This window comes from Gorilla gorilla, chromosome 8 (assembly GCF_029281585.2).
Source record: "Gorilla gorilla gorilla isolate KB3781 chromosome 8, NHGRI_mGorGor1-v2.1_pri, whole genome shotgun sequence".
NCBI lineage: Eukaryota > Metazoa > Chordata > Mammalia > Primates > Hominidae > Gorilla > Gorilla gorilla.
Window position 1 is genome coordinate 34,517,323 of NC_073232.2, and position 24,895 is coordinate 34,542,217.

A 24,895-nucleotide genomic window follows, 5' to 3' on the forward strand; every position below is an offset into this window, starting at 1 on the left:
CGTTTGATTAGGAAAATTAAAACCTACTGGCCTTTCGTATCTTACTGCTTTAGTGTGTCACCACTGAGAATGTCTAGACTCATCCTCTCCCCCTTTTGCCTCCTCAGCCCTTCTGCTCCTTATAGGCTGTAGGTGGGGAGGTGGGAGATGGGTGGCAGCTGAAGATCTTTGTCGTCCTTATATTTCTGAGATGGTCTCCTCATGAGCTGAAGTGGAACTGTAACTGTGTGGCTTCTTCAATAAGATAATACATGAGAAAAGTGAAGAGTGTTATTAAAAAACAAACACAGAACTCCAAGGGCTTTCCCAATATGTGGGCATATTTTAATGCCAGCGTGAATCTGGTTACGGCACCAAGAAGGCGGTAGTCACTCAGTCTCACAAAGGAACACACACTCTTTGATTCTGTTTCTGTGAAGTGTAAGAGCGGCTCAAAATGACCTGTAGTGATAAAATATTATTACAGATGTAGAATCCACAGGACCTCACACCTGACTGGACACTGGAAAGGCAGGAGGCCCATCTGACAGCCTTTTGAAATATCTGCAGCTAAGCGTCCTTGCCCCACCTCCCCGCAGAGGGTGTGCTGCAGCAGGTGTGCTCTGTTGCTAGTGAGTCCGCAACAGGCAGGAGAGTTTAAAGACATGTAAAACAAACAAAGCTTATCCATTATCCAGACAAATAAGCACGTATGCAGAGACAAATTCTGCTTCAGGTCTTGCTTACATTAAGCAATCTTGATGTGATAACACTTAACCAATTTTGATGCAATAAGACATCTTTAGAGGAAGTGACAGGAAACAGGTCAAGGATCGTTTAACTCCTTCTCGGTCGCTCTCTCCTCTCCTTGAACAATTCTTTCTTCATCAGTACTAAGCCCTTTTCCAGCCTTGTGTCAGCTCTCTGGTCTGCTGGAGACGGCCTCACTGGGATCTCTCCATCCGAGCAGTAGACCATGTCCTGAATATTTTCTTCCCTTCTACTTTGCATCAAAACTTACTCATTCTGTGCCTCTTCCTTCAGGAGCTTATTCTGTCCTAAGTGGCTTTCAGAGTCATCACTGTAATCCTTTCAGATACATGTCTAGGGATCTTTTGAAGATTAAAAAATAATGCTAATGGTAGGTATTTTAGACATTCCAATGATTAGTAAGAAAAATATTCTTGAACAATCCTTTTATTGGAACCTTTAAGATAACATATTTTTATATTAAAACAAATTTTTTGTAGAGAACGGCACCTTGTGTGGAGATTGAAAATGTTGACAATTTAGGGTAATTCCACCTTTGACACATTCAGTTATGTTGTCCTGGGCAAGTTACTTATCGTCCTAAGTATCTCAAGTCAGGAAAAGAGAAACATCAAGTATGTAACAAAAAGTAAAAACCCTGCGTCCATGCTGGTTTTGATTATTGATAATGACCATGTGTTAAGCAGAGCCTTCTAGAAAAGTGAATAGGAGGAAGACTAAAAATATGTGGAGAACATCCATTTGTTACTGTTTACTGACAAATCTGAAAAGGTTTTATGGCAACCTATAGTTACACCTAGATATTTATTTTCAGCCCTTTTTATTTGGGGCTGAGCAGTAAGAAAGTATCCTCTCGAAAGGGATGAGGCAGTGAGTCAGACTGAAAGAGGCTGGCAAAGTGGCTCACTCATCATAGGATTTGGTATTATTTATGTTAATTTGCCATTGAGGGAATTTATAAGGATCTGGTAGGATCACCTCATGCTCACTTTAGACAGGAATAAAAAAGGTTTTGCATCAATCTTTAAGGAATAAATATAGGAGAAATAATTATACCACTTTAGTTGTCAGTGCTTTCACATAATTCTTCCTATCTTGTGAGGGAGGGAGGATTATTACTCAGCTTTCCACATGAGGGAGGAGATGGTCAGAGTGGGCTGCTCAAGGTCATGCCGTTAAGAAGTGGCAGAGCAGTCCCTTGGGCCTCCAGAGCCTATCATCTTTCCACGATACCACCCTGCTCCTCTAGAAATAGATGCTTATTTCTGCCTGGAGCATGGGGAGATCATACTGGAAATGGTGACTTCTTCACAGAGGGAGACATAGGACTATCAGGACAATTCTGATTCTAGGTTGTAACTGCAATTTGCATAATTATGACTTTAGATTTCTAGTGTAATTTGTGGTTTTTGGAACCTGTTGTACTATATGTTTTGCACATTTTCTTTAACCAAGTTGAGAAGGAGGACTACTGACATGAATCTTTGGACCCTAAAGAGAAAGAGGTGGGTTTTGTTGTTTGTTTTTCGCCAGAGAATGGTCTATGCAAGACTATCTGTCAAACGGATGAGGCACCATACTAAGCTAAACAGGTGGGCCACTGCCCAGGGACAGGGTTTGCCTAAGACTGATGCATTTTTTGTGTGTATTCTGTTCTTGGCTGTAAAAAAGCTTTTGCCTGCATCACTTAATTCTATATTGTGTCTCATCATCATTTTTTCATGTTTCTTCTCAAAATACCATACCTCAACTCTTTTCCTGTGAATTCTTCTGCATTTTTGTTTCTTTGTTGAGATCTGGAGTTCTTAAGATTCTCTTGCTTCTCCTTGGGTCGTTTTCTGTATCTTTCCACCTCCACATAAAGTCACCATATAGATATTACATATGATACTTTCTCCACTTTGCTCTCTGATCCCCAGTGTGTAGAAAACACCCTCCATTCCCCATTTTAAGAGCCAGGCATTTATGCAATGACCTAACCAGAAATCCTTTCATGCGTTGTTTCGTTCCTTTATTACAAAAGTGATACATCTGTTGTAAAAAAAAAAAAAACCAAAGCATATAAAGAGTAAAATCTCCTTTTGCCCCTTGCCTTCTCATTCCCAGCCAACCTATTCAGAGATAGTCTTCATAGTCTATTGAATGTGCATCTACATATTCCTTTTGATGTAGATACAAACAGAAGCATATGCTATTACTGTTCTGCAGCTTTCTTTTTATTTAACAATTTATCTTAAAGGTGTTTTCATAGCAACAGAATCAGATCCGCTTAATTCCCTTAATGCATGGTTTTCCACTGAATGGCTGTAACTTTAATTACCATAGTGAACCTGTCCCCTACTAGTGGAGAATGTTTTCAGTGTTTTTTGTCTTGCAAAAAATGCTTTAGTGAATATTCTTGCATATATATTTCTGCTATTTCTTATGGATGTTTATGTAGGGCAGTTTTCTAGAAATAGAATTCTCGCTGCACTGTAGTAGTTCTTAGACATTTTCCATCCCCAGCCTTCATCTGAGCTTTGGCTATACCAATTCCACACGTGGCTTGCTTCTGGGCTGTGGACTAGTATTAGCAGCCCTTAGTCCTTGTCAAATTAAAACCACCTGTTAACCTTAAGAAAAAAATCATTCAGTGTCTGCCCCCAATTTACTGAATCAGTTTCTACAAGAAAAACCTGGGCTTATATATCTCTTAAACCATTATAGTTGGTTCTGGTGTTCAATCAGGGTGGAAGACCAATACACTGGTTCCTGGCTTCCACTCTTTCTCGTGACTATGGCTGTATCTTCTCTCTCAGTAGTTTAATCTCTGGGATGTCCCTCTGCTTTCACAGTTTTTCTACATGAATTATTCGGTTTAAAACATTCATTTTACCATTTCTTAACTTCATTCTTTATATATTTCATTTATTTTCCTTGGAAGTTATTTTTACCTTGTCAGCAGTGTTCAGTTCAACCCTGCCTTGTTCACTTCATTGAACAAATTGGCCAACATTTTATAGCACCAAGCATTCTAAAACATCCAGCCTCCATCAAAGATCACTAATTTTAATCTTTCTACTCTGTCCTTCCTTTGTAAAGGTAAGGCGTATTGCATAGCAATAATGAGCTCAGACTCCAGACCCCAGCTGAGTTTAAACCCAGCTCTGCCACTTACCAGCTATGTGACCTGGGGCAAATTCCTTAACTTTGCCTCAGCTTCCCCATATGTAAAGTGGGAGTAATAATAACGCCTACATCACAGTATTGTTGTAAGAAATAAACAAGTTATTTTATGTAGGGCACTTAAAAAGTAACTGGAATATAGCATGCATTCATTAGATGTTGTTATTAACCCTCGCCAAAAAGATAATGAGATAGACTCTGAGTTGCTTCCTTCTCTCCTGGGCCAGCTTTCAGCTTTCTTTGACATCTTCATCTGGTTATGCTTTGGCACATGCTTTTCTTCTCTATAATTGTGTTGATATCTATCATCTGTTGTCATTCTTACTGAGATTCTTTTTTGGCCTTGAGTGTTTTTACAGTCATTTAGGGTTTCCAAAAGTAGCAGACATAAACATGTTCAATCTGCCAGGTTTTACCTGACATCTTCATTCTTCCTTAGTTACAATTTAAACATAGACATATGTACTTTTAAAGATCTGAATTAGGCCAGGCGCAGTATCTCATGCCTGTAATCCCAGCACTTTGGGAGGCTGAGGCAGGCGGATTACTTGAGGTCAGTTTGAGACCATCCTGGCTAACGTGATAAAACCCCGTCTGTACTAAAAATGCAAAAAAAAAAAACAAAAACCCAAAAAACAAAAACGGATTACTTGAGATCAGGAGTTTGAGACCATCCTGGCTAACATGGTACAACCCCGTCTCTACTAAAAATGCAAAAAAAAAAAATAATAATAATTAGCTGGGTGTGGTGGCACGTATCTGTAATCTCAGCTATTCGGGAAGCTAACACAGGAGAATCGCTTGAACCCAAGAGGTGGAGGTTGCAGTCAGCCAACATTGTGCCACTGCACTTCAGCCTGCGTGACAAGGCAAGAAGTGACAGAGCAAGACTCCATCTCAAAAAGTTAGATAGATAGATAGATAGATAGATAGATAGATAGATAGATAGATAGATAGACAGATAGACAGACAGACAGACAGACAGACAGACAGACAGACAGGGATCTGAATTACATCTCCCAACTCAACATGACCATACCATTTTTCTTACTGTTTAAAACATTACAATAAAAAAGTCACTTCTCAGCAGTTCTTAGTCATGAGCTATGTGTAGTCATTTCTCAGCAGTTCTTAGTCAAGAATCATGATCCTGAAGATGGGTTAGACTCTGTTGGAGAAGGCAGCCTTACTGGATTTCTTTTCTTGCTTTCAAAAATTTCTCCTTTAAAGTAGTTTTTCACATTATTCTTTCTCTAAATGCATACTCTGGGGATCTTATAGCTTTGTAGTCTATATTTCTCTTACATCATTTGCTTTGAACCCAGGTAGATAACAGCATTTCTGATGATATAAAAGTAGTCTCTTTTTGTGGTAAATAACTAATAGCTCCAATGTTCCCTACCTCCTGGTAATCATCGCCTATGTAATTCTCACCCCTTGACTAATTAGTTTCTAATCAATCAAACAGATTAACATTGAAAGAATGTGACTTCCACAGTGAGGTTAAAAAAATTATAACTTTCATCTTGCTAGAAGACTCTCTCTTGCTGGCTTTGATGAAGCATGTTGCCATATTGGAGTGGCCCACATGGCAAGGAACTGAGAATGGCCTCCAGCCAACAGCCAGCAAGGACAAAGGGCCTCAGTTCCTCTAGCCCTCAGGGAGGCAAATGCTGACAACAGCAGCATGGGCTTGGAAGTGTATCCTTCTCCACTTGAGCCTTCAGATGGAACCCCAGACCTGAGTAATGGCTTGATTACAGATGTGTGAGTAACCTTAAGGCTGGCAGTGCCTGGATTAATGACCCACTGAAACTGTGAGATAAGAAATGAGTATTGTTTTAAGCCAGCCATTAGGTTTGTGGTATTTGTTATATACAAGTAGATAATGAATGCGCCTTGATTGTCCTGGTTTTATCCATATTAATAGTTCTGACTCTGCTTCGACAAAGCTGTTTGCCTAGTCTGCTTCTTTCCTCTTCTCTCTATACCCCATTCTCAACTCCACACTATTCAGAAGCTTCTTTTCTGTCCTTATTTGAAGATACATTTAGAATAAGACTAAATAGATTGTTGATTCAAATGTGACAAATATCAAAAGTAATTCTCATATGTTAGTAATAAAACTGGCATTTCTCCATTGTTCTGTACTGTTTTAAGTGCATCCACACTGTGTCCCCACTAAACTGTTGAGGAAAATGAGGCCCAGAAAAATTAAGGAATTTGTCCCAGGTTATATTTCTCATTGGTGGTAAAGCCTAGCCTGGCATTTAGGGCAATTAACACCAAATTCCTTGTTTTACCCACTGCATTAGGCTGCAGCTCCTTTCCACCTGACTAGTAGGTAGCTCATATATTTGTATTATTTTACAAATAAAAGTCTTCAATTTTTATTGAAGAATATTTAATTCTTTAATATTAAAGAATATTAATTTCTTTATTAAAGAAAATTCATTTGTAAAATAATGCAAATATATTTTACATTATTTGTCATATTAAATCTCCAGCCTCCTTTACATATAGTGGTTTTACTGAAGCTAATTAAGTATTTCCAAGTGTGTGTATTTTATTTTGCTCTAAACCAGGCATATTATTTGGCCAGTAATGAAAACAAATCTTTCTGAGATGTGTACTACAAATATTTTGTATTCTGAATGAAGAAGTATAAAGTCTCCAGTTTCTAATGGCCTTCGTTAACATCCCATTTACCAACTCTTGTACTGTTTTTGTCCTTTATAAAAGAAAATTCCTGAATCAGTAAATCATTGATCATATTCAGAGTTCATTTGTTTCTGAATTTGTCCATTTCTTGAGAAATATATTTTTAACCTCTCTGCCAAATATCTTAGCTCATAAACTGCATCTTTTTTTTAGTCATATTTTAGGAGATGATTCAAAAGATTTAACTTTATCTTTCCATTATATGCACAGATTAAACTGAAAGATTCAGTTATCTTGGGCTGACAGGCTTCACTTTCTGGGTTTTGCCCAGTTCAGCCAACCCATGCTACTCTAGCTGTGGTCCTAGGAGCAGCAGGATTAGCATCCCGAGGGGCTTGTCAGAAATGCATAATCTTGGGCCTCACCCCAAACCTACTGAAGCACACTTTGCATTTTGACAAGCTCTCCAGATGACCGTATGCACGTGAAGATGTGAGAAACACTGTTCTAAGCCCCTTTTATGGCAGAGTCCTAAGTGGTCCAGCTCACACAGTGGCACCACTTCCAGGCTAAACTCCACCTGTGTCTCAAGTCACTTTATTGTCATCTGCCAGAAAATGATTGTAATCAATCTAAAGTAGACAGTGCATTCAAGATGTTCTTGCTAGTTGTGTAATGCACAGACTGCATACTTATGCAGAGGCCCTCCCTTACTGTATATTCTTTCCATCCAAAACAAAGTAATTCCCAGGAATTATTCTATTGAACTATCCATTTTTCCATTATTTCTGAGGACTCTTAATTTATTTAGCTCTTTCAGCCTTAATATAGTAATATGATACCTAATAAGATTATCTTATTTCTAAAGCATAAGACCATATACTTCTTTGACTGTATCATGACATAAATATGTTATTTACCATTTACTAAGCACCTGTAACAGATATTGGAGTAGTTTCTTATTTTAAATTAACTTTTTGCTGATTACAGAACATGTGTAAGATACTGAGACATGAAAGCATGTCTAATACTAAAACCAGAGAATCTCTGTCAACATTGTTTACTTTGTGTGTTATGTATATACACACATAAAATTTTATATATATTTATATTATTGAAAATTAACCTTTTCTCAATACACATTTACAGTAAGGATTTGAACTGGAGCTTAACTGCCTGATATGGTCTGGATTTGTGTCCCCGCCCAAATCTCATGTGGAATTGTAATCCCCAGTGTTGGAGGAGGGGCCTGGTGGGAGGTGACTGGATATGGGGGTGGATTTCCCCCTTGCCATTCTCGTGATAGTGAGTTCTCATAAGGTCAGGTTGTTTAAAAGCGTGTAGCACCTCCTCTTTCACTCCCTTCCTCCTCTGCCCTGTAAGATGTGCCTGCTTCCCCTTCACCTTCTACGGTGATTGTAAGTTTCCTGAGGCCTCCCCAGCCATGCTTCCTGTAGAGCCTGCGGAACTGTGAGCCAATTAAACCTCTCTTCTTTTTAAATTACCCAATTTCAGGTATTTCTTTATAGTGGTGCAAGAACAGACTAATACACTGTCCATTTTAGAAAAGATCAATCTTTTCAAAACAATACAAAAGGAAAAAATTTTTACCGTAATACTTTGATCACAGTACTCAACATTCTGCTCACTAGTGTGTGTTTTTCTCTCAGAGGCACATGCAGTTTGCTCATAAGGATATCAGGAGAGAAAACAAGAAGCCAAATCAGAGCCAAAGCTTCAGATTTGCTGTTGTTGTTGTTGTTGTTTTGCTTTTTTGGCAGTTATAGAGAACAGATATTTTAGATGAATATCTTTTTTTTTAATTATACTTTAAGTTCTAGGGAACAGACATTCCAGGATATTTTCCCCATTAGCTTGTATGCATAGCTCCTTTATGCCTTGTTTTATAGCATAAATTAAGGATGTTCAATTCAGGGTAATAAACAGGGGACAAGTGTGCTTTCATTTCTCTGTGTATGTTTCTATGTATGTACATATATATACACACAGATGTTTTGTTGTTGTTGTTAAGAGATGGGTTTTCACTATATTGCCCAGGCTGGAGTGCGATGGTTATTCATAGGTGTGATTATCACACATTATAGCCTCGAACTCCTGGCCGTAAGTCATCCTTCTGCCTCATGTGATCTTCCTGCCCAGCTTCCCAAGCAGCTGGGACTGCAGGCATGTGTCACGGTGCCTGGCTACACGTAAATGTTGAGCATAACTGCTATCACACTGTATATTTTATATACATTTTAGGTGCTGCTTATTTTTTCACTAAACATAAATCCTGAGAGCTTTCCCATATTTTTTATTTTTGAGGGCATGATTATTAAGGATGGTATAAACTTCTGTCTTAAGTCACGCATCGTAATTTATTCTTGGCCAAAACGGTATCTATTTTAAACACATACACGGAGAAGTTGTGAAAGTTTAGAGCAAAAATAGTCATATGTTTCTTTGTTTATTATGTGTATTAGAATGGGCTGTTTCCATGAAGCGCCTCTCCTCATAGAGAGATGGGAAAACCGAGACCAGGGAGGGCACCTGGACTTTCCATTGTGTGCCCTCCCAGCACGCTGGTTTTCTGCATCTTGCTGTGCTTTTCCTTGAGCCGCTAAATGTCACATTTACGAATGTAGTGCTGCGTCCTGGGGGTTCTAACCTATGCATGGATGGAGATGAGAGGTGCTGCTAGGGGAGGAGCAGTATTGGACTGGGAGGCTCCAAGACTGGCTTATGTGTAATAAAGCTGCTGCCTAGTTGGGGCATGACCAAGGATTTTTTTAATTTGATCTTCTGTTTAGCAAAAAGCTATGGGTCTCAGAGTTAGAAGATCCCGATGAGGAGGAGTATGAATGAAAATCTTTCCTTGTTATGTGTGGGGGGTTTAGATCTTATTCTGGTTCAGAGAATGAGGCCTGTGGTGTTTTATTTAAAAGGTACTTCTTTATTGGATAAGATCTACCAAGCTGTGAGTAGAATCACCACTAAGACTTTGGGAACTTGTCCTCTTTGCCCTTGGCTTTTAGACCTGTAACCCCTTTTAATTTTTTTTTTTTTTTTTGACATTTTCAGGTGTATGCTGTGGTAATTTTGGAGAGGATGTATTGGGGCACAGCATAGCATCTGCTGCCACATTAACCCCCAAATCTTGTATATTTTATAATTTTTAAAATGTTACTTCTGTATTACTATGGAAGCTATTCAATTCTTGTTGTTTTGGGGTAATAGGAGCCAAATATTAAGTTCTAGGCCATGGTTGTATAAAGACACATAATCACAATTATAGCCATTCTCATGTATGTGGTAACTGTATAAATGTAAAGCTGCATTAGGTACTTTTGTTATTTTGAATCCAAAATTACTATGGAATCAAAAATGAACCTATAGTAAGATTTGAAGGACATGCATTTTTATCACTAAATAAGTCCCATGTATGGAAGCACATCTCTTGCCAAATATAGAAAAATATAAGAATTTTAGTTTAATTAGATCCTCTGCACAGCAAAAGAAACTACCATCAGAGCGAACAGGCAACCTACAGAATGGGAGAAAATTTTTGCAATCTACTCATCTGACAAAGGGCTAATATCCAGAATCTACAAAGAACTCAAACAAATTTACAAGAAAGAAACAACCCCATCAACAAGTGGGCGAGGGATATGAACAGACACTTCTCAAAAGAAGACATTTATGCAGCCAAAAGACACATGAAAAAATGCTCATCATCACTGGCCATCAGAGAAATGCAAATCAAAACCACAATGAGATACCATCTCACACCAGTTAGAATGGCAATCATTAAAAAGTCAGGAAACAACAGGTGCTGGAGAGGATGTGGAGAAATAGGAACACTTTTACACTGTTGGTGGGACTGTAAACTAGTTCAACCGTTGTGGAAGACAGTGTGGTGATTCCTCAGGGATCTAAACTAGAAATACCATTTGACCCAGCCATCCCATTACTGGGTATATACCCAAAGGATTATAAACCATGCTGATATAAAGACACATGCATACATATGTTTATTGTGGCACTATTCACAATAGCAGAGACTTGGAACCAACCCAAATGTCCAACAATGATAGACTGGATTAAGAAAATGTGGCACATATACACCATGGAATACTATGCAGCCATAAAAAATGATGAGTTCATGTCCTTTGTAGGGACATGGATGAAGCTGGAAACCATCATTCTCAGCAAACTATCACAAGGACAAAAAACCAAACACCACATGTTCTCACTCATAGGTGGGAATTGAACAATGAGAACACATGGACACAGGAAGGGGAACATCACACACCGGGGCCTGTCATGGGGTGGGGGGAGGGGGGAGGGATAGCATTAGGAGATATACCTAATGTAAATGACGAGTTAATGGGTGCAGCACACCAACATGGCACATGTATACATATGTAACAAACCTGCACGTTGTGTACATGTACCCTAGAACTTAAAGTATAATAAAATATATATATATATTTAAAAAAAGTTTATCTAAAACCTACACCTACATGAAATAGCTAGGTGTAGACCATGTGTACAATTTGAATTTAAAAGTTTTTTCCACAAGGAATGTACCACTTTACTTTCCCGCTAGCTATATATAAAAGTTCCTGTTCCTCCATATACATATCAAGATTTTTGATTGCCAGACTTAATTTTACCAAACTAATGAGTGTAAAATAATATCTTATTATAATAAATCATCTATTACTAGTGAGGTTTAGAATTTTTCATTGATTTACTTGCCAATCATAATTCCACTAAAATGCTCACTGTGTATTTTTGCAAATTGCTTATTTGTTCTTATGGAATTATAAAAATTCTTTACGTATTCTGGATAATAACACTGTACCAATTCTATGTCTTGTGAATATCTTCTCCCAGCATATGATTTTTTTTCATTTTCTTTCCATGTTCTTGATTTTAATGAAATCAAATTTCTTGATCTTTTACTTTTTATGTGGTTAAAAATTTTTAGTTATGTTTAAGAAATTATCTCCTACACCAAAATCATGAAGAGATTGTGTTCTATTTTATAAGTCTTAAAGTTATGCCTTTCACATTTATGTCTTTTGTGCACCTGTAACTGATTTTTATGTGTGGTGTAAAGTAGAAATTCAGTTTCAAAAAAAAAAAAAAGAGAATTTTAGAACACACCACAGGACATTGAATAAAGGCCCATAAAAGATGATCCTGAATAAATGTGCTTCAATGAACATGGCTCTGGCTAATGACTCATTTCCAGCCTCCTACTTCAAACAAAGCAAACCTGGAGAGGTTACACACAAGGTTTAGTTTAGTACTAGTATGACCTTTGTGGAGTGTCCTCCATCAAGGAAAATTATCGGCTTAGTTCTTCCCATGTTGTTAGGATTGTTGGCAGCATAGCAAACCTGGGGATGAGCAACTCTGGAAAATATTTGACTAGGAAGCAGGGGGAAATTATAAATATGGTAGAGAGTCGTTAAAGCCTCAGATGTTCTTCAAATCCTTATCAAAGGACAACTTCATCAACAAAAATCTTGCCACTTGAGTCTGTTACTATGCCTCCTAGTACACAGTAATCTTTTTTCTTTTATTTCTTTTTGTAAGTAAAACTGTTCTCACACTCTCTACTAACAGAAACCCCAAAGCACATAACACCTCACTTACCTGTAAAAGTGGTTAAATTCACAACCAGTTTCACTGAACTGAAGTAAATAACACTTGGAGAGTCAATTAGGAAAGGGGAACTGCTGTGTTCAACACTATTGCTCAGATTCTAAAGAGATCAGGCCTAAACCAAGAGCTTCACACCTTTGACTCTCAGAGCTTTGGGAACAGCTTTGGACCATGCTGGCTTCTTCTCATCATTGTACCTTGTCAGCATCCCTCTTTTAAAAGCACTGGGCATTGTATCTACTGAGCAGAAATGGTGGAGATTAATTTTCTGTCTCTATCAATGTGTCTATACTTGCAAATAAGTTATTCTGTTAAAAAATGTTCTTCTATGGGCCAGGCGCGGTGGCTCACGCCTGTAATCCCAACACTTTGAGAGGTCAAGGAGGGTGGATCACCTGAGGTCAGGAGTTCGAGACCAGCCTGGCCAACATGGTGAAACCCCGTCTCTACTAAAAATACAACAAATTAGCTGGGCGTGGTGGTAGGCACCTATAATCCCGGCTACTTGGGAGGCTGAGGCAGGAGAATCGCTTGAACCCTGGAGGTGGAGGTTACAGTGAGCCGAGATCACACCATTGCACTCTAGCCTGGCAACAAGAGTGAAACTCCATCTCAAAAAAAAAAAAAAAAAAAAAAAAAAAAAAAAAAAAAGTTCTATTTCTAAGTTGAGCATATTTGAGAAGTCTAATAGTCTCCTTTATATTTCTCTGTGTCTCCCCTCTTAGCTGTGTTCAGTAGCCAAAGAGTCCAGGCAATCAAGCAGACTTCAAAACATGCTAACAAAATCACATTCAATTAAATGGGAGAATAACTTCTTTGTTATTGAAATTGAAATCTTTGAAATGGGAGAATAATTTCAAAGATTTCTTTGTACCTGAGAGGAAAGCCTGGAGGGCTGTTTCTACCACAGCAATACTTTTTATTTTTATTTTTTATTTTTATTTATTTATATTTTTTGAGATGGAATCTCTCTCTGTCACCCAGGCTGGAGTGCAATGGCGCCATCTCTGCTCACTGCAACCTCTGCCTCCCAGGTTCAAGAAATTCTCATGCCTCAGTCCCCCAAGTAGCTGGGATTACAAGTGTTCACCACCCTGCCCAGCTAACTTTTGTATTTTTAGTAGAGGTAGGGTTTCACCATGTTGGCCAGGCTAGTCTCAAACCCCTGACCTCAAGTGATCCACCCACCTCAGCCTCCCAAAGTGCTGGGATTACAGGCGTGAGCCACTGCACCCAGCCAGCAATACTTTTTAAAAACTCGATGCCTTGAGTATCCTACCACTAAGATCATTTGATTGATTTTTTGTATAAATTTAAGGGGTACAAGTGCAATTTTGTTACATGGCTATAGTGTGTAATGATGACTGGGCTTTTAGTCATCACTTAAATAACGTTTGTTATACGCACTGAGTAATTTCACATCAGCCACCTCCTTTCACTTCTCCACTTTTCCAAGTCCCCTTTGTCTATCATTCCATACTCTATGTCCCTAGGTACTGATTATTAGCTTCCACTTATTAGTGAGAACATGCAGGAATTTTCTTTCTGCTTCTGAGTTGTTTCACTTAAGATAATGGCCTGCAGTTCCATCCACCTTGCTACAAAAGATACAATTTTATTTTTTATGGCTCAGTGGTATTCCATGGTATATGAATTGTGAGAGCATTTGAAAAAACTTCCCATGGTTATGAACCAAGTCCTTCAAACACACACCGAGGTACATCTACCTTAGGTCTTCACACTGAAGCCTTGCTCTCAAAGACTGTGGGAGAAACAAACCTCTAGGCAAATTATAGTGAGTTCCCAAGAGGCATTCTTAAAGGTAAAGGGAAGTTGGTAGTTTGGGTGTGACATCTGCTGCTGCTGATCCTGGATGTCTTTTCGACTCAGCTCATCCTCTTTAACCTAGGATGTCTCATTTTACAACACCTATACTTTATATGCTGTGATCATTCATCCAGCAATTATGCAAGCTCTTCAGTCCCTAGGTTACTTAATAAATAGAGTGGTATGCTTTACTCCTGTGGCCAACAAATTCAATGCAACGTCTTTATAACTATCAGAAAGAGAATCAGCGTAGTGTTTTATTTTATTTTTTTTTTGTGATACATATTTTGGAATTATGCCTTAGGCAGTTCTTCCAGTAAAGGAACTTATGGGTTCTTGTTTAAAAATTATTTTGATAACCATGGGCAAATTAGTTAATCCCATTACAACTCAGTCTGTTTTTCTTTAAAATAGAGATAATAAAGTATATTTTGGACCCTAAATATAGGTAATGTGTCTAGCATGGTAATCAGTGCGTATGTGTTGGGAGGCATGTGTAGCTATTATTGTTATTGGTACATAAAAATGATAGCTATCAGTATATCACTATTATCATAATTCATAAATTCTTCAGCTTAGTGGCTTGATTTTCTCAATTTCTTCACTGTTATAGTCTGTTATGAAATTTGTCACTGAGATTTCAAAAGGAATGTTTTATAATTTTGTTAAAATATATGTTTATATGTAATATTTTTTGTTATACTTTAAGTTTTGGGATACATGTGAAGAACGTGCAGGTTTGTTACATAGGTATACACGTGCCATGGTGGTTTGCTGCACCCATCAACTCATCATCTACATTAGGTATTTCTCCTAATGCTATCCCTCTGCTACCCCCCAACCCCTGACAGGCCCCAGTGTGTGATACTCCCCTCTCTGTGTCCATGTGTTCTCATTGTTCAACGCTCACTTATATGTGAGAACACGCAGTGTTTGGTTTTCTGTTCCTGTGTTAGTTTGCTGAGAATGATGTTCCAGCTTCATCCATCTCCCTGCAAAGGACATGAACTCATCCTTTTTTATGGTTGCATAGTATTCCATGGTGTATATGTGCCACATTTTCTTTATCCACTCTATCATTGATGAGCATGTGGGTTGGTTCCAAGTCTCTGCTGTTGTGAACAGTGCTGCAGTAAACATATGTGTGCATGTGTCTTTATAGTAGAATGATTTATAATCCTTTGAGTATATACCCAGTAATGGGATTGCTGGGTTAAATGTTATTTCTGGTTCTAGATCCTTGAGGAATTGCCACACTGTCTTCCACAATGGTTGAACTAATTTACACTCCAACCAACAGTGTAAAAGCATCCCTGTTTCTCCACATCCTCTCCAGGATCTGTTGTTTCCTGACTTTCTAATGATTGTCATTCTAACTGGCATGAGATGCTATCTCATTGTGGTTTTGATTTGCATTTATCTAATGACCAGTGATGATGAGCGTTGTTTCATGTGTTTGCTGGCCACATAAATGTTTTCTTTGGAAAAGTGTCTGTTCATATCCTTTGCCCACTTTTTGATGGGGTTGTTTATAGATAATATTTTTAATGATAAAAAGTTAAATTTGGGGGATTTGAAAATATTGAACTTTCTAATCTCATTTTTGATTTTGGTTTTTAGCTTGTTACAGATTATATTAACTGTTACAAACCTAGATCCGAATTCGATGTCCCATAGGCACTTTTACTCAGCATTTCCAAAAATGAACATATTATTCTCATTCCTTGCTCACTTCCTCTCTTCTTCCCATCCTTCCTTCCTTTTTTAATCTCATCCCTTCCACATCATGTACTGATTACCTCCTATTGCCAGGTACTATCTTAGGGAATGGACGTGCAATCAAGAATTAGTTACAATCATTGCCCTCGTGCACCTTTATAAACTAGGTAGATACATTAAACAAATGAATTACAGAAAGAATTATTTCCAAGAAGAGCTGATGAGTGCAACAAAGGAAAGCTCAGCATTCAATGAGAGTAAATAACGTGCAAATAAGATGGAAACCTAACTCAGTCTGAGGGATGCTGGAGAGAGTCATGAATGCCCGCCCTGAGCTGAGACATGCAGGATGAGGCAGGAAATGACCACTGTGTCTTGTTAGCATTTCTTTTTTAAAAGCACTAGGCATTGTGTCTGCTGAGCAGACACAGTGGAGATTAATTTTATGAGTCTCTAGTGGTGTCTCTATACTTGCAAAAAAGTTATTCTATTGTAAAGCATTCTTTTATTTTGTGCATATTTGAGAAGCCTAATAGTCTTCTCCTTTGTGGTTCTCTTGTTCACCCCCATTAGCTGTGTTCAGTATCCAAAGAGTCAAGGCAATCAAGCAGACTTCGAGATGTCTTCTGCAGACTTATGCATCCTTTTCTTTTTGCTGTTTCATTTCAAGTACAATCATCCTCCAGGTCACCCAGGCTTAAAATATTACATTATGTTTGACACTATATTCCCTTTTGCCTCAACAAATAACAGGTTGCCCAGTTTTCTTGATTTGGCATCTTCTTTCCTGTATCCCCATGAATGAATGAATTCTCCCTCTCACCATATTAGTTACATCCTTCTTTGCCTTTGCCCTATAGCTTTATTTTTCCTTTCATCCAAGAAATACTTACTGACCACTTTCTGTGTGCCAGGATGCTGCTAGTGCCAATGTCACAGAAGTGAATGAGAAAACCCGTGGTTGTCACGGAGCCTGCAGTCTACTGGAGGGAAGACATGATTAACAAGTAGGGCCAGCGTGCTAAGCCACAGGGGAGGCATGTTCTTTCTAGAGGAAGGGATATTTGGGCTGAGGCTTGAAGGGGTGAACAGGAGAAAGCCAGGTACAAGTGAGCCGGGGGTTGTGCAAGGAATATCTAGTCAGAAGATTCAGCAAATGCAAGGACCGCAGGGATCAGATTAGTGGAAGTAATGATGTTGTAGAGATCAGCTAGCTCCAAGTGTGAAGACTCTTGCTAACCATCTTAAATAATTTTGACTTTTTCCTGAGAGTATTGAGAGCCACTGAAAGGTTCTAAGCAGGGAAGTGAGGTGATGAGAAAGATCCCATCAGTTGCCATTTGGGAACTGAAATGACAGACACTGGAATAAGAAATAGGAAAACGTTTGGTGGGGAAGATGAACTTGGTTTTTCTTTTTTTCTTCCAACTGGTCCTCTCGCCTTCAGTCTCTCCCCTTTCCATAGCCCAACCTATGCTCTTCCGTGCTGTAGCCGGATGGATTCCCTGGTGCACACACTGCTGACCTCAACTCAGAGAGCTTTAATGCCATGTATACTGCTCCTGGAATAAAATCTGAATTCTCCACCCTATTATTCAAAGCTTACAATGATCTGACTCCATCTGTTTTAAAGCTTTCTTTACATGATTCCTCTTGTCTTACTGGCTGTAACTATACGCTCCACACTCCGGAACTTTCCCACAATATGCTTTTGTCCTGGGCTCCCTCCCTCTTTCATCTTTGCCTGAATGAACACTTAAGCCTGTTCCTCCTTCCGTTCTCGCTCACTTGTCAGCCCTTCCAGGATAATTTCACTTGTTTCCACTGCCAGTAATTTCCCTTTCCTCTGAAATCCTCATTATAATGCAATTCACAGGGTGATGGCATTCATCACCTCCCCCACACAGCAAAGCCAGTTAGGAGGCAGGATGACATCATTGTTCTTATGAGCATGAACTCTGGAACCAAACTTCCTGGATTCAGATCCTGGCTCTGACAGTTCTAGCTGTGTAGCCCTGAGCACATCACTTAAATTATCTTTGCCCTATTTCCCGTCAGTAAAATCAAAGTCTAGTCTTTCTAAGGTATTGTGAGGATTAAATGAGTAAATGTATGCAAAAATGCTTAATTTAGTGTCTAGCATATAGTAAGTGTTGCCTAAATATTTAGTGAATCATATTTATCACTTACCTGTAACATTCACTCTATGAAAGTATAACTTTTTTGAAGACCTAACCCACATCTGATGTTTTTTATGGCTTCCAAATCCCTTACTGCCTCACACAGAGTAAATAAATATTGAATATGTCAATTAGGATACTAATGATTAGGAAGCCCTAATCAGTTTTCAAATCATTTATTTTGAAGGTAACATTTTCCTTTTAAAATTGGCTAAAATAGATCATTGAGCAAATATTTAATATGTATAAACTTTTAGTTTGTAAGCACACAGAATATACTGAGGAACAGGACCTTCTTCAATTTTACATTTAATTCAGAGAGGCAACCATACAGATAACTACAATGCAAGATGCAGTAGAAGAAGCATATAGTCTAAAAGTCATAGTAGGAATTCAAAAGAAGGGGTGGCTGGGTTGATCAGAAAAGAATTTGTTGAGATGATGAGATATAATTGTGCCGCAATGAGAATGGTAACTTTTAGAACAAAGCATAAATAAATCAACTCTCCTAATAATATTAGCCAATACTTATTGAATACTCATTGTACCGGGCACTGTGTTTGACTGCTTACCACACTCTATTACATTTAAGCTTCAATATATTTCCAAGATGAAGTATTTTGTTGCTGTGCCCATTTTACAAATGGGACAACTGAAGTATGGCAACGCAATATTAAATAAACTGTGGAAGCCCCACAACTAAGAAAGAGTAGACCCAGAATTGGAACCGAGGGAGACTGGATTCAAAGCCTGTACTCTCTCCTACCACCAGCTTTGCCTGAGGCACATGCAGACTAAGAGTTACAGTCCACTATTTGCTGAACTATTTTTAATAACACATTTTATTTAGTTTACTAGAATTTCATTTCTTATTATTTTTAAACTTACACCTCCACCATGGATGCTGAAAAATATTGTTATTTCATGTATTTCTGGCCAACCCAATCTTTCACTTATATTAACAAGTCCTGAACTTCTTTATCTGTGAAATAAAAAGTTTGAAGGTATATCAGTAGTTCCCGGACAGCTCAAAAATGAGTATTTTTAAGTAAAAATTATGCAGACTTCTATATTACAGTTGTTCACCTTTGCTCATTCATTACCTAGAGAAAGCGTGGTGGATAATGAAAAGCTTTACTGATAGGATTTTGCAGCTCCCAAGAATCCACTGTTTCAGAAGAATTTCTATGGCCATTTCTAGTGGAAATATTTGAGATTTTACATATTCCAGACTTCAGACCCCTGTATGTGTAGTCTCTGATCTATTATTCTCTCTTCCATGAGAAGGAGCACATATGCTCCCCACATACCTCAATCTTCTGTCAAGGTTTCTCCATTTGTCTTCCCCCTCCTAAGTTTTTCCTCCTGCTTTTAGCTTCAAGTCCTTAGTAAACAATAAAACTTGCTTTGCAGAACTCTTTATTCCTATTGAACTACTATGCAAAGAAATATGTCTGAAATACCCAAGCTCAAACTTGGAATACAAATTTGTACAATTTTAACTTGTTTTGTGAAAACAGTAAAAACAGGTTTTTACTTTTTTTTCCTGAATCTAGACATTTTTCTGGTAGATTAAATCCTGAAGGAAAATATTTATCTGTATCTTCATGCAGACCTAGTAAATTGGAAAACTAAGGACAAATTCTGTGTATGTGAAGTAATAAAGTTGAATATTTTTGCTTGACTTCAGGAGCACGCGACACAACATTATCTCCTGTTCACACCTATTTTTACCTTTCTTTAATTTCTCCTTAACACTTTTGTCCGTATTTTCTCCATTCCTTGAGAACTTAATGTCTTTGTGTAGTAGAAATACTTGAGAAATGCCAGGGGAGTTTAGGTAATTCATTCTTGGCACTGCTAGAGAGAGGGGCTATATTTGTAAAATATCAGCAAGAAAACGTCAGTACTACCCCATGGCCCCCAGCAATATGCACAACTCTGGCAGGGAAAAACAAAGTCATACTCAGGGTTTTGGCAGTGGGCATATTTTCTGTTACGACCTTGCTTTTAGCAGAAACAGTTCAGGCCAGCTGCTCCAGCAAAGATTGAGAGTCTGTGCTCTTCACTAGTATTAATCCTTTAGCACTGCAAGGTTTCTTAGGCAGGGTCAAACCAATTCTTATTCTACAAGGACTCACTCAAAACTTTACAGTAGCATATGAAGAGTAGTGGAGTGTCTTGCACGTTATCTGTTCACTCTCCCCTGGAATTGGCCGCTCGTTTCTTTGTGGTCCCACTGAAATTGTAGAAATATTTATCACAGTACCTATGTTACTTGAATGCAATTTCCTATTTCCATGTCTCTTTTCCCCCTCTTCCTGGCCTTTGTATCTTGTATCAGCAGCACCTAGCACAGTGCCTGGCTCAGGGTAAATGCTTAATATTTGTTGAACGAAAACTCTGGAGTGAGAAAGTATGGAATTAGTGAGGTAATTGAGCCAAGTAGTAAATATGGAGTGGTAGATTGTTTGCAAGATGCAGTACACGGCAATCTCAGGGCTGTTTCAGACGGGGGAAAGGGATTGCCAGAAGTGTGGAGGTGGGAACAATCGGCTCTGGGGGGAGAATGGCAATGGGACTATCCTCGCTTGTTCGTTTTGGACAATAAGGAGAGGTAAGTTTGGACATACACCAAAGACTTAGAGACAGTTTATAGAAACTTCTAAAAGTTAGATTTTTTTTAATTATACTTTAAGTTTTAGGGTACATGTGTATAACGTGCAGGTTTGTTACATATGTATACATGTGCCATGTTGGTGTGCTGCACCCATTAACTCATCATTTAACATTAGGTATATCTGCTAATGCTATCCCTCCCCCCAAAGTTAGAAAATTTTAAGAATTTAGATTTTATTTAATAAGCAGTAGGGAGACTGTGTATTTCTTTGGTCCGGACGATAAATGGTCAAAATAGTATTTTAAAGAAGTATTCAGATGAGTGTATGCTTATATCAAAATTCATATGTATGAAACATCAGGTTATGAGATATTGACTTGGGTCTGTGGGTCATCAGTTGATCCTGAAGGTCTCTTTCTGTTTTCATCCCACAGGTTGTTATTTTGTACTTTGAGCCAAGCACATTTCGCTGTATTCTCCTAAGATGGGTTCGTCTTCTCGGTTTTGCTACTGTTTACGGAACTGTCACTCTCAAACTTCACAGGTATATACATTTTATTCATCGTCATTCTCATGGAAAGATCAAACTGATCAGCTTGGCACATAATTCTTAGCTGGGCTGACACTTAAATGGCTCAGTTTCAAGAATTTAGATAGCAAGATACTATATATTTTTCACTTTCGAGGTGTGAAATCTTTTGGATTCTTCAGGGAAATATTTAATGCAACTGAATTGTTTGAACAAAATGCTTCAATAAAATGTGTCATTGGTTATGGAAAGGGTTAGTTCCTAATAAAGTTTAAAATATGAAACAGTATTTACTAGTTCAGAGCAGGAAGGAATACAAAGGTAATACAGCTGAAATAAGGATACATATCCAGAGTGACCATAGAATCCCATACAGAAACACACTTATTTGACAAAAACTACCATCCACCATTCCCAAGTTCCATACCCCAAGGTAATCCTGCTGATATTCGATGGGTGAAGTTCAGAAAATAGTGCTTTTGGCTTTTCTCCTAAACCAGTGTGCTTCAGTGATTATCAGCCTTGGAAAATGGAGAATGCTCTAAGTTCCCTAATACTTAGTTCTAAACCACCTAAATATTGGGGTGGGGCGGGGGAAGCAACAAAATGAACTACCTATCTACAAAGGCTAGGAATGGCTGGAAATTATTCCGGGGCTTTCCCTTGCCTCCTTTTTCCAAGTTTAAAGAAAGTCTCAATTAAGTGGAATTAAGTGGTGCCAAAGAGCATAGGAGATAAACAATAAACTTTCCCTGCAGGGTAAAACTGTATCCCTATAAAGAAAACCCTTTGTACTGATCAGCTTTAAAGCTGTTTCGACAACCATGGTAAGCCATTCATATGTTCATGCTAGTCTGGCCATACATGTTTCTGAATAAAAATCTCCTAATATGGGTCATGCAGTGGTTTAATTACACTGTCTACCACGTAAGAAATTTTATTTTCATTTTTTCTCTTTTGGTACTTAATTGCTGAGAATGCTCTAGATTATCCTTTTTTTGGGAAAAAAAAGTGAATGTGTTTGACTCTCAAGATTCCCTTCTTATATATGTGGTAAAGTACAAAGGATATTGGATTAGGTTTCAGGAGATCCTATTTAAATCCCAATTTAGCCTCTAACTCTAATAAATCATAGGCTTCTGTTTCCTACAAAAGGAGAGATTAGACCAGTCTCTAATGTTCTCCCTGACTCTCACTGTATTCTATCCACATCACAGCACACTTCCCTCCGGCATCCTTCTTCAACTACCTTCCAGGTTTCCATTTCTTATATGATAGCTGTTTTCCAGCTGGTGCTCACCAAAGAAAATGAGAAATCAATGACAGCCCATGTGGACAATAAACCTTCTAGAAACCCTGAAAGAGTAGACACCCCGTTGAGACTTGAAGATAAACTCTGTTCCTGTTAGTCTAGCATTTAGTGTCTAGTGGGTCCTCTATTATAATACTTATGGTGCCTTATAGTTTTCTTATTTGTCTTCACTTTCATTTACTTTTTCCTTGTAGCGAGAATTATACCATTATTGAATCCCCAGCACTCAGCACAAATGACTGACCCATGGGACATGTTTAATACATATGAGTAGATGAGTGAATGAATGAAAAATGTCAGATGAAGCCCTGGAAGCTGCTTCCCGTCATTTTCTCCCCCATAACCCATTCATATTCCCCTGACTCACTGTGCTGTACCTCAGCATGTCTCCAAGTGTCTGGAACACATAACACTGTGGTCTGCGAGAGTATGTTTAGGGGGATGTGAACCCAGTGTTCAGTAGCACTGAATCATTTAATGAGAAAATTACTTCCATGCAGGTTCTCCTTCAATCCTTCTGATTATTTTCAGGAGAAAGATTAGTTGGGAACTAGTAGGTCTTTAACACTTGCTGAATAGTTGCCAATCTTCCTTTGCAATGAAGAGCAGATCAGGCTTCAGTTTCAGAGCTTTTCACTGCAATGCTGTCTCCATAAGATTCATCATCTTTCTTTCATTGCATTTATTTTGTTAGTTATTTTCTATTTATGGAAAGTGTGACTATCACTAGATAGTGATAAGGTAGTGATATAAAGCTTCCTTTAAATATTTTAAAACAATAAATATAAAATTGACTTAAAGAAATTATTAGCTGATGCACAGATACAGCAGAAATCTTGACACTAGTATGCAAATGATTGGAATTTGGGAAACTGTGTTATAACATTATCTCTTTTATTTTGAAAAAAGAAATTAAAACTATTTTCCCTCTGACTTTGTATCTCTAGAAGTCATTGCAGTGAAGAGTTTCTCCACCAAAGGCTTAAATTGAAACTATCGCTAATGTAATGAGCTGAATCATTCTTATCCTTTGTGAACCATATGGCTTTACTATTATATTCTGTTTTTTTCTCTATACTGCTTAAATTTAACTGATCTCAACATTGTTTACATCTATAAACTGAACAATCAGCATCCCATAGAAATGTGAACAACCTGAAGGAAGGACCAGCTGAACCAGCTTTGTGCTCCCCAGATTTAGTGCTATATTTTTCCCATATTATGTATTGAGATACTTGTTGAATGAACAAATGGGTGGACGGTCCTAGTAAATGGAGCTGCAAAGGGTGGTTTTGGCTGGTGTCTCCTAGGTCAAGAAACATATGGCCCTGAAGGAGGGATGTCTAAGCTTTTGTGGTGACATGATAGAGAGGAAAGATGTAAATCCTGACAAATCCAAATTGGAACTTCAATTCTACCATTACTTATTTATACAACAAAGAATAAATTAACATCTGAGAATTAGTTTTCTCATCCGTAAGATGGTTTAAAGTTTAATAACTTTAAGATGGTAAAGTTGTAGGGGCTAAGTATAATTTGAATGTAGGTAAATATGTCAAGTAGGGTTTTTTGGTTGCAAACAAAATGGGTTATGGCTGCACAGAACCAATGGATTTCGCTGAACAGAAATGGATTATGGCTAAATTAAGCAAAAACAGGATTCACTGGAAGGATAGGGGGAATGTCACCCATTGAAGGGAAAGCTAAAGAACAAGACTTTGGAAGGAGCTGATCCAGGATAGCTTGAGGGATCAAAGTAGCCCAAGCTAAGGGATAACGCCTTTTGAATACCATGTCTTCATTTTTATAGGAATTCCACTTTTCATTTCAAGGTTTTAAAAAATTAAAAGTAAACCATACCTCTCTAGGCAGAAAATTCTCAGGAAATTATGAATACTGATTTATGAAATGATTGTTATAGTCCCTTGAGGATAGGATACGCAATAAAGATCTGAGTTTTTGTTTTATTTCAGCCATTTCCCTTCTGGCTTAGTGGAATTATTAGATACTTCTTTCTCTTATCACCTGGGTCTCTCACTAATTGATTGTAGTATTTATAGAATTCCTGTAGCACTGAAAACTTGAAACAAACATGAAAGAGGAACAAGATCACACTCTGTCACCAGAGATGAAAATAAATACTATTTTCATTTGATAAATACTATTAGTCTGGGATGAGAACTCAAAGGTTTTGTTCACTTTTTCCAAATCTCCCACTTTTTTCTATGATGGTCTCTCCCCACATTTCAGAGTCATATGGCCAAAGACTACTATAATAATCTGAAGGAAAATTATAAAAGGGTCCCTTGTTTATTAACAAATACAGTTGCACCAAGTTGGGGTTCGGGGTGAAGTGGCCTGTCCCTTTAGAAAGGTGTATTCTGTTTTTTGTCACTGCCATTGTTTAGAATCACCCGTATATGGTGATTATAAAAAGACCAGCTTTTAGTTGGCTT

The 24,895-nt window shown here is 38.0% G+C and overlaps 1 protein-coding gene across 1 annotated transcript in view; it reads left to right on the top strand.

Moving 5' to 3' along the window:
* The window catches only part of GPR158 (G protein-coupled receptor 158), a 415,782-nt gene that overhangs the window by 344,007 nt on the left and 46,880 nt on the right, over window positions 1-24,895 (top strand). The window contains exon 6 of the mRNA XM_004049181.5: window positions 21,033-21,142. Within this exon, the coding sequence (XP_004049229.2) occupies window positions 21,033-21,142 (110 nt within the window). The remainder of the gene's footprint in view (window positions 1-21,032; window positions 21,143-24,895) is intronic.